The sequence below is a fragment of the Lathyrus oleraceus genome, chromosome 2 (assembly GCF_024323335.1).
Source record: "Lathyrus oleraceus cultivar Zhongwan6 chromosome 2, CAAS_Psat_ZW6_1.0, whole genome shotgun sequence".
NCBI lineage: Eukaryota > Viridiplantae > Streptophyta > Magnoliopsida > Fabales > Fabaceae > Lathyrus > Lathyrus oleraceus.
Genome location: NC_066580.1, coordinates 173506683 through 173517582, shown reverse-complemented (window position 1 = coordinate 173517582; position 10900 = coordinate 173506683). Strand labels below are relative to the sequence as shown.

The 10900-nt window shown below is 32.4% G+C and overlaps 2 protein-coding genes across 3 annotated transcripts; both read right to left on the bottom strand.

The window, feature by feature from the left end:
• Positions 1-497: 497 nt before the first annotated feature.
• On the bottom strand, positions 498-3043 carry LOC127118714 (protein DMR6-LIKE OXYGENASE 1). Of its 2 annotated transcripts, XM_051048971.1 has the most exons (4): positions 2662-3043; positions 1455-2058; positions 1021-1345; positions 498-949 (listed from the first exon to the last, which is right to left on the bottom strand). In XM_051048971.1, exons 2-4 carry the CDS (start codon positions 1943-1945, stop codon positions 689-691), a joined length of 1077 nt encoding a protein of 358 aa, XP_050904928.1. In that variant the 5' UTR covers positions 1946-2058; positions 2662-3043; the 3' UTR covers positions 498-688. The 2 variants fall into 2 exon arrangements, with proteins under 2 accessions (XP_050904928.1, XP_050904927.1); XM_051048970.1 differs by having other exon boundaries at positions 1455-3043.
• A 2998-nt stretch (positions 3044-6041) lies between these two features.
• On the bottom strand, positions 6042-7622 carry LOC127118717 (uncharacterized). Its single transcript, XM_051048974.1, has 6 exons — positions 7379-7622; positions 7094-7288; positions 6890-7000; positions 6730-6799; positions 6527-6622; positions 6042-6430 (listed from the first exon to the last, which is right to left on the bottom strand). Exons 1-6 carry the CDS (start codon positions 7582-7584, stop codon positions 6338-6340), a joined length of 771 nt encoding a protein of 256 aa, XP_050904931.1. The 5' UTR covers positions 7585-7622; the 3' UTR covers positions 6042-6337.
• Between the last annotated feature and the right edge of the window lie 3278 nt (positions 7623-10900).

Below are 10900 nucleotides of genomic sequence, written 5' to 3'. Positions count from 1 at the left end.
ATATATAGTATATATATATATATATATATATATATATTATATATATATATATATATATCTATATATATATATATATTATATATATCATGGATCACTCAAAAACTCTTGAATTTTAAACACACTTTTTTTAAGAAATAAGATTTCAAATACAAACATATTTTAAACACTTTTTTTTTTAGAAATGAGATTTCAAATACAAAAATATCATATGTTGCCAAAAAATTTGGCACTCTATGAGCAACAATTAATATGTTCTGCATTCTAAAAATATATTCATTAAATAAAAAAGAAAAAATAATAAATTTAGAGGGGCTGTATCAATTCCTAAGAGAAAGTAAGGGAATCAGTAGCAATTACTTCATTAATATTTTTTTTCTTCTAAAAAATCTAATATATAAAGTTAAAAATTGTAAAGTGAAATATACATAAATCACTTGAGTAATATGACATCTAAATATAAATCTAAAACAACGAATAAACAACCAAATTTAAGTTCATTAAAAACAAAGAAGGAACACACATTTATTTAAATTAGAGGACAAGTTTCATTACAAGAATTTTTTTATTTTGCAACACATGTGTTACGACGATTTCATAAAAGGGAGCTCAATTTATTATGTCTTTGATGAGAATAAGGACATGAAAAACAACAGAAAATCCAAAACAGATGCTGAATATTTTTTAATAGCTAATCCAGAATCTTGAAGTGATGAATTTCTCTACCCTCAATGTCTTGATTGCCAAAATCAGCATGGGTTCTATTAGCATAATATTTGCCAAAATTGTATGCTTTGTATTTTGCAGGATCTTTCTCACTCACTAGCTCTTCTGCAGGCTTCACCATAATATGTGGACCTGGAAAAAGGAAGAATGGATAGGAAAACCTTTCTTTTTGTGAGTTTACTACCACCCTGTGTTCTGCACTATCATACTTGTCATTGCTCCAAACCTGAAAAAACACCCAATATTGAGATTTGAACACAAAAGTTTTAAAGAGTAAAAATTGCTTTGTCAACGCACCTGAAGAATATCACCCAGATTGACAACAAATGCACCAGAAATAGGTTTAACTGGAACCCAACCAACTGAATTTTTCTTAACTTGTAAGCCTCCGGTATCATCTTGTGCAACCACAGTCAAGACACAAGGATCCTTGTGAGGACCATTACCAAGTGCCAAATCAGGGAAAGGACATGGAGGATAGTAATTGATCCTCGTTTGGCTTAGATTGTTCTTGAAGCAGTCAAGGAATTTGTCACCAGCTAAGCCTAAGCTCAACGAAATTAACTCCAACAACCTGTATGATAGCTTTTCTAATTTCCCACCATATTCCTCCATTATTTCCCTAAGAAAGAAAAAAACATAATGATGGTTTTATGTTGCATTAGTTTAGAAACTATATGGAGTTTGGTTATATATAGGTCGTTTAAATCATTTGATAAAAAATAGAGTACCTAAAATGTGGAAGGGATTGTGGCCAACGATTTTTTTGAGTACATAGCCCCAAGTCATGTGGATCATCAGAAGAAGGGGTTTGTATTCCATCTTTAACAAGAAAATCAAACACTTCTTTCCAATCCCTTGTTTTCCTAGTATGCTCAGCATCATGATACCCCGTTGCATTACATGCATCTCTTTTCAGTTTCTTTTTTTCCTCCATACTTAGTTCAAAAAACTTTTTGGCCTCATTATCAACCTTTATGATTAGATCGGAGGCAATTCCATGATTGATTACTTGGAAGAATCCCCATTTTTCACATGCCTTGCCAATCTTTGAGACTAGGTTTTCTTGGCTAGTTTCTGAGAGGTCGATGATTGGAATTTCATCAACTTCGACAAAGGTAGAGAAGTTGGGACGGTGTTCTGTGGATAGTATGTAAGCTGAATATATGTCTCCCATGTTTTGAGTGTTTTGCTTTCTGGTTTTCCCACAAAACACTTCCATTATATGAGAGTGTTTTTAGACTATGAAGCTTCGATACGTCATTCACACGGTGTGTCGTGATGTCAGACACGTGTCTGACACGGATATGTGTACCACATGCGAACGACATATATCTTACACGTTTTTGAAATGTCCAATGAAAAAATAAAATTTCAATCACAACCGACACAGATACGACACCTTATTTCAAATAAAGGATACGAATAATTAAAAAAATAATCAGCTAAAAAATATTCAAAATTTTATAAAAAAAGGGATTTTTATCTTTCATAATCCACTTCCACACTATAAAAACAACACAATTACAAATCCTTTTTCGTTGAAAGAAATTAAAGCACGTAATTATTTATCAATTCTTCAAAGATAAAAAAGGTGGCACCACATCGAGGAGCATCCCCCAATTTAATTAAGAGGAAATTAAAATTTGGGATGTCGTCGGAGATGAGTTTTATTCATTAGATGATACAGTGAATTTCTAATAACTTGTCTTGGATGAGTGAGATTTTGATAATGGTTTTTTTAATATGGAGTGACTATGATATAATTTGTATCATTTTGTTTGGTTGATTTATCTTTTTTTTATTGAAAGTGCTAAGTTTAAATAAACACAAATTTTTCATCTCAACTTAAACTCTTTATAAATTATGCTCATAAATTGCATCATTATATTAACATATAAAATATATATAGATGTGTCCTAATCCTATATTTTTTACCTTAGCGGGGTCCTCATGTCCTTGTCCATGTCCCATATCCGTGTCTGAGTCCGGTCTTCATAGTTTGTAGGTATATTTTACATAAAATAGGGATTGCATGAAAGATAAGGAATGCAGATTGCAAGAAAGATAAGGTTTGCAGGAAAGATAAGGATTGCAGATTGCAGGAAAGATAGGGTTTGCAGATTGCAGGAAACCATGTGAGTGAAGTAACCATTACTAGTTACTGTTCACAACGATTAGTCCGTGATTGTTTGAAACTTGAAATGAAGTGATAAAAGCTCTATTAATTTGCGCTCTTTCAAAAACAAGTCTCAGGGTTATGTTTCAAACTGATTATCCAATTATATTTTTCTACTCATCTACTTATATATAAGATAGGTGGGATAGGGTTAAAGAATTGATTGTTTATCTATACTAATAATCTATATAAAATAGGGATTGCAGGAAAAAGAATATAAAATGTAGAATAGGCCAAAATACATCAAATTCTGTGATGTATTATATATGGAAAGATAAGGATTGCAAGAAAAAGAATATAAAATGTATAATAAGGCAAAAACACATCAAATTCTGTGATGTATTATATATGGAAAGATAAGGATTGCAGGAAAAAGAATATAAAATAAATAATAAGCCAAAACACCTCAAATCATCTATATATGGAAAGATAAGAATGGCAGAAAAGATAAGAATGGCAGGAAAAAGAATATAAAATGTATATGTATACAAATAATCTATATTTGGAAAATTCTAAGTTACCATTTCTATCCATGTCTCTTTTCTCTCTCTATTGTTACATCAATGTTGTCTTCATTAAACACCTTAAGTCATTCCCTATCTACTTCTACTTCCCTTTAAGTTAAATAGTCTAAGGACTAGAGTCCATCTTATTAGAAAATTACTTTGACATAACATAAATTAGCATCAAAAAATATATATAATATACAATATTTCTATCTATTTTTCCTCTCTTAATTTGGACATAATTGAATATCAATTATTTTAATATAATACTGGAATAAAAGACTAAATTGATATATATTTAAAAGTTCATACCTAAAAAGGTCAATCCCCTTTAACTCGTGGCATTGAAGATACTTTGATCACGTTGAATTATACACAATTGACAAATTATTATAAAATTAATGCAAACGAAAAGAGGGAAAAAGAATTTCTAAACTGTTAATCAAAACAATAATATCACATATACTTCATGAAAAAATAATGACTTCTTATCACATATATTTATTAATGGGGAAGTCATAAAATTGACTTCTTTAGAAAAATCAATTTAATTGACCGATAGAAAAATAGTTCAAGCCACGTTTACATAGCATTGAACTATTTTTTTATATGTAATTTTTATTTATTGCATATGATTCATCCATTAAATTAATAATAATTTATCAAATAACAAATGTCTATATGAATTTAAATTAAATAATAATTTAAAATAAATTTTAATTGATAAATTTAATATTTTAATTGAAATTCTAAACCCTTAAGTTCCTATATGATGTGTTATTCGTCCTTCATCTACTTCTTATTCCTTCTCCCATATCATCACCCACCTTCCATGCATGATGCAGTGTGAAATATTATTCTTCCTCTTCCCTCACCCAATTTTGTATTTGTATTCCTGTTCGATTATAGCTTTCAAAGAAAACGTTCATATGCTCCCATATTAGTTGTGTTGTTCATCCAATGGTATAAAAATGTTTTATCTTCGTTTATCAATTTTCTCATCAAATGATTCAAAGTTATTCCCTTTTTCTATAGGTAGTTATTTGTATCCAAATCTTTATATTTTCTCAAAATCAAGTTGGTTTGATGAGTCATTACACATAAACTTTCGATTTGAATATTAAAGTTTGTATTTTAAGTTGAAGTTGATTTGAATTCTTACACAAAAATGATCATTTTGGGTATTAGGGTATGTAGTTAAAGTAAAAGTTGATTTGAATTTTTACCCATAAATGATCTATTTGGGGATTAAGATTTGTATTTTAAATTGAACTTGATTTGAATTCTTATCCAGAAATAATCAATTTGTTAATTAAGTTTGTATTTAAAATTGAATTTGATTTGAATTCTTATGCTGGAATTACGAAATTTAGGATTAGGGTTTGTATTTTATGAAATTCATAATTTCTAAAAATTGCATTTGCATTGAATTTTGAGATAGTTAAATAACCTTCATTCAATTGCATCTTTAGGGTTTGATATGAATTGAGAATTTATAATTTGACGTCGTGTTATTCAGAAGAATGTTTGAATGTCATTAAATTTGCAATTTAAAATTAATTATTCAGTTAAATTGTTAGCGTTTCGGTTGCATAAACAGAAATTCACTACTACAAATAATATATTTCATGATAAAGTTTTCACCTCATCCAACAAAAAAATGAGATATAATGCTAATGTGCGCCATATTTTGTTTTTTATTTTTAAATTTTTTCTAAATATAACCAAGTAGAAAAATAACTTAGGACATGCTTCGGATTCCAACAACAACTATTTATGTTTTTATTTCTTCAAAAGTGATGTATTTCTTTTTATTGTTTTTTATTTTTAAATTAATGATTTATTTCTTCGGTTATCTTTAATAATGGAGGGATTAGATAATCACAATTTTACTATAAAAGCACTCATTAATCAAATTTTACCCTAAATCTAACTTATATGTAGCCGTTTCAAAGTTGCCCGCATCGTACTTTGGGATGGATAACAAGACAACAAAAAATTCAATGTTCTTCTATCTTGAACGAAATATTTTTTCTTCTCTTGCAATTCATCTCAACATAATGGTGTTGAAGTTGATGTTGTATTTTTGGTATAAACTTCATATATTGTCAATCAAATAAAATACTCCAAATTTATTGCTTTCTACTATTGACAATATTGAGAAATTTATTTCTAAACATGTTGTAAATTGCAAGCAATTACACTACAAAAAAATGGTGAATGGTAAAAAATTAGAAATAAAACAAGACATGTCACTACGCCAAATAAGGGAAAAGAGGACGCTTATTTTGGCCTATAACAGCGCTTTTAAGCGCCCTCTAAAGTGGCGCTGGCATAGGTAAAGACAGTGCTTTGTTTTCCTGGAGAAAGCGCTGTCTAAAGTGGCCCTCTAAGGGCCACATTATAGTGCGCTTTCAGAAAAAAGCGCCCTCTGGAGTGGTCCATAAAGGGCCACCTTAGAGGGTGCTTTCTGGACAAAGCGCCCTCTAAAGTTGTCAATGTAAAGTGTTTAGAGGGCGCTTTCTGGACAAAGCGCCCTCTAAAGTTGTCAATGTAAAGTGTTTAGAGGGCGCTTCCTACAGAAAGCGCCCTCTAAAGTGTTAGTTATTTTAAAAAAATTTGTTTGAAAAACAGTGGATATTTAATTGGGAACCTGTTCGCATGCTGCAAAAGTGTAAAATTCATATTGATTTCATCCTTTAATCCAATGTTATACACCATTAATCCATTGATATATACAACATGAATCCATTTATATACAACATTAATCCTCCATATATACAACATTAATATATGATTCTTTGATCAACAATATACAACAACATATTCATGATTTAGTAAAAGTACAACAACAATATACAACATATATACAACAACAGCATACAACAACAACATTTCATACATATATGTACAACAATATACAACCTAGCTATATGATTCTTTGATCAACAATGAATTGACACAATTCATCCTTCATTTCATCCAAATGAGCTCTTGAGTAAGATTTGTATTCCTCAAAGTACTACAATTAAGAGAATAAAACATATTCATGATTTAGTAACAAATTAGATGAAATATCCGATAATATTAAAATAAACCCTAAGTTATTATTCCATACCATTTTTGGGATGTCTATACGATTCAACGCAATGATATCTCTCATAAATCTCAATACAAAAAATCCGCAATCGACCGAAATGTTTTGCTGAGGACACTACACAGAAAAACAAACAATATATATATAGTTAATTTCTTACAAACACTATTATAAGCAAAAAAACAAACACTATTATAAGCAAAAATAAGATACTTAATATATACCTGAACTCTGACCCAGGTAATGTCCTTCCTATTACGATAATTCTTTTTCGATCTAAATTTTAGTATTGTCCTAACAAAATAAAAACTTATATTGAGATCAATCTGACAGACATAATTAAATATACAAATACACACGAATATTTAGGGGAATTTCACTTACGCGTCAACCGTCTTCTTCATACTCGAATATTTACTCCAATCACCCGATAACGAATCGAGATAATACACCATTAGTCTCGAAAGATCCATAGCAACCAACACCCAGTGACCACTGTAAAATAAAACAAAAATTTAGATGCATGAAAATTTTCTACGTAAAAGATATACATAGATTAGAATGAAATTATTAGAAAGAAAATCTTACCCGTTGCCAGAATTAAACGGTAAAAAATACAAACTGGGTGTAGTATTATCGCCGGCCGCCATGAATCTATCGACTAGTTCATTCTTTATGGATGTTGGATTTTTCGTTATAAACGTTGTGTTGATACGGGAAGCAGCAATAAAATTGAATCGGTTACACAATTCAGTTCTCCGCATCAATGTTACATACATATACCTTAAATAGAAACATAATAAACATTAGACTACTCATTGAAATGTGTAAATAAATTGTTCAACTAAGTAAATAATAGATTGATCGGAGTACCATATGTATGCATGAATGACAGCGATGCCCAATTCTTCGTGTTCAAAAAGTTGTTGCATGTCCTCCTTTGCAATTATTTCGGAATGAGCAATTCCGAAAACACCTTCATCAAAATCTACACTACGGATGGCGCCGTGCATAATATCGGACTCTTCCACCATTTTCTCAAGACGCATCATAATTTGAGATTTTGTCCCGGACGTCATTGGAATATCCTTACCAGCTTTTTTCAACTTTCGACCGGGAACCTAAAAATTCATATAAATTAAATCATGAATTTTTGTGATGCAACAGAATCGTTGCGTATATAATTCAATGGGTATATATATTTGTACCTCTTTTTGAGATGCAACCGACTCGATGCGTCTTGAAATCCCTTTACCAGCTTTATGTGTGGGTCTTGTAGGAGTCTAACATTACCATGTAATAAGGATTGATTAAATATCATAATTGTAGCTGAATTGAAATGTGAATACTAAATATTCATAATCATTTAGAACATATATACCTCGGCATCTGGGAAAATTAGATCTGACGGCCATCCAACAAAGGATCCGACTGCATCTCGCATCAACGTTGTCTCTGAAACAACGTCAGGTAATGGTAGAAGTGCGTCGGTATCTAATACAAGGTCAACCGAAACTTTCATATATCCCACCGGGAGGGGATTATGGTGAAGTAATTCACCCGAAGTGTTGTGCACTTTTCCCTTGCCAACCATGCGATAAGTTGGTGACGATAGATACAGCTGACAAGGTGTAATGCCCTAAACCAATAATAAATGCTATTGTTAACGTGTATATGTGTCAAGTAAAAAAGTGCTATTTTAATTTCATAATAACATATATAATTACCTCGGGAAATTTCGGTTGACAATTGATACTAGCTCGGTCACTAGTATCTTTTGCCTCGGAACCGCACCTTTCCTCTCTATACCTTGCATTCTCCTTTTGCAGTTCGAGTACTTGTGCCCTTAACTCCGCCAAGGTCTCCATCACCTCTTTGTTGGTAGAATTTTTTGTTTTTGGTTTTTTATAAAATGACGACGGAGTCACACCAAAACCCTTACCCCTCACACGACCGGAATACTCAGGAACATTTAGTACTCGACTAAGTACGCTCCTGCAATCCTGGACCTCAGTTGAAGGTAAGGTTTGGGATAAAGTCTCCTGAAATATTATTAGAGGAGATTAAAAATGAATTATATGTCTAACAAAATTTTCGATATAATTAAAGAAATAATGTTACATATACTTACACATTCGTCATAAACATTTTGAACCGCTTCAACGACAGCCCCATCCTTCCCAACCCGAGCAGCCTTCCACAATACGTGCTCCGGAAGAGATGTTGCGTCACTTTTCTCCTCGGATAGCTACAAATTGAATCAGATTATAAGATCATCAATTATAACATATTGTGACAATGTATAAGCTCATAGCATTTGAATATACTCACAATTCTTTGTTGTAACCGTGCATATCCCGTACGCCCTTTTTTGTACGGATACGCGGGTTTTGATGCCCTTTTCCGATTTTTGTCGCTTACTTCCTGGATAAAAAAGTTTAAGGCATATTAGAACCAAGTAACTTAACAATTGTATAATACCATAATTAACAGACATTACATGGAATTTTTTGTTTCTTCGTTTGGCGACAAAGTTATCCCATTCTTCGGCTGAAATAATCTCCGCATACTTCATTGGCCGTTCTGCTTCAACAAAGTTTCCTTCCTCATCCTTGAGAAATTTGTTGGACAAAAAGGATCGAAATCCTCAGAGTCTTTTTCCGGCCAATTGAATACAATATTTTTGCCGGCTTTCATCGATGTGAAAGGATCTCTAAAAAACATACAAATGGAGTGTGTTATTATAAGTAATATTATAACAATATATGGTCAACAAATAGTCAACAAAAAAAACATATAATAATATATGGTAAGTACCTGTATCTCGGACCATATTTTTTCTTTGCCAACCTTCAATTCCGGACTTCTCCAATTATCACATGTAATCGGAATATGTTGTCGAACAAGGGAACCAATGTAACTTGCCAACATTGAACCGTTAGGCTCAATTAGTTGGTCTTCAGCACTCCAATGTACTTCGAATTTTTCACCCCTGTCTCTTGCACGAATGATTGACTTCATAACAGTCAATCCTCGTTTGATTTCTTTTTCAACATTGTTACGTGATCCACTCGCGTCATGGGTATCGTCTTGGTTAGCCATTTTATCTGTAATATAGAAATGATTCAATAAGACCCAAGTAAGACAATGACCATATTCGTGAAGCTACACAAAAAACACATTCATATACCTTCCATTTCTCTCATGTTACAACAATCTAAACTCTCTTTTTTTTTTCATCATTATTGAATACAAACTCACACACACCTACTACATACAAAAGACCAATGCAAACTTATGGTGTTTGGAACATGAACAAACTTGCATCCATAATCATCAAACTTCCAAGCACAAGCTCAAACACACTCCAAATGACATCAGTTTTCAATCAGAAACAAAAAACCTTACAATAAGGTGCTCATGAACACCATATACTGCTCGTTTGCCCTAAACAACATTAATCAACATAATGCACAAAATGTAAAACTCAGTTTAGAAAATGCCCTAATCAAACACCTGAAGAAAGTGAACGGTAACGATGGAGAAGAGAAATACCTTCAAGGTGACGGTAACGATGGAGAAGAAAGTGAACAGCGACGGTGGACGCAGATAACTCAGTGAACGTGAACGCAACAGCAGAAAAAGGCGACGGCGACGACGACGGTGAGGGAGGGAGAACGAACGGAGGACGAAAGTAATCGCAGTAGAGAGTAATCGCAGTAGAGAGAAAACCCAGTTACGTAAACGAAATAGCATATAGAGAGGGAAAATAAAGAGACATGCAGTATATATGTTATAATTTTAATGTTTAATAAAGGGGACCTTAGAGGGCGCTTGTGTAAAAAAAGCGCCCTCTAAAGGGGGCCTAAGAGGGCGCTTCTAAAAGCGCTCTCTAAGGCTTTCCAAAAGCGCTTTATAAACTGGAAATGTACATGGACTTAGAGAGCGCTTTTTTAAAAGCGCCCTCTAAGGGTACCCTTAGAGGGCGCTTTCATAAACGCGCCCTCTATTGGTGTCCCTCCATTTCCTCATTATTTTTTCGCTTCACTTTAGAGGGCGCTTTGTTACAAAAGCGCCCTCTAAAGTGCGCTGTCTATTCCTCCTTATTTTTCTCTTCACTTTAGAGTGCGCTTCTTTAAGAAAGCGCCCTCTAAGGTGCGCTGTCTATTCCAGTTTTTGGCGTAGTGTGTTACTTTCAATATTTTATAATTCACCATTTTTTGCAAGTTATATATTACCTCACTTTTTTTTATAAAGTCGAGGGGAAAGTCATTATGTTAACAACGCTTAAGATATTGTCAACACATCAATCAACAAGAAACTCTCTACATCCATCATTATATATCTTATTATCTTTCTTGTGAAAGCATTTGTCATGAAAATATTTCCTCAAGA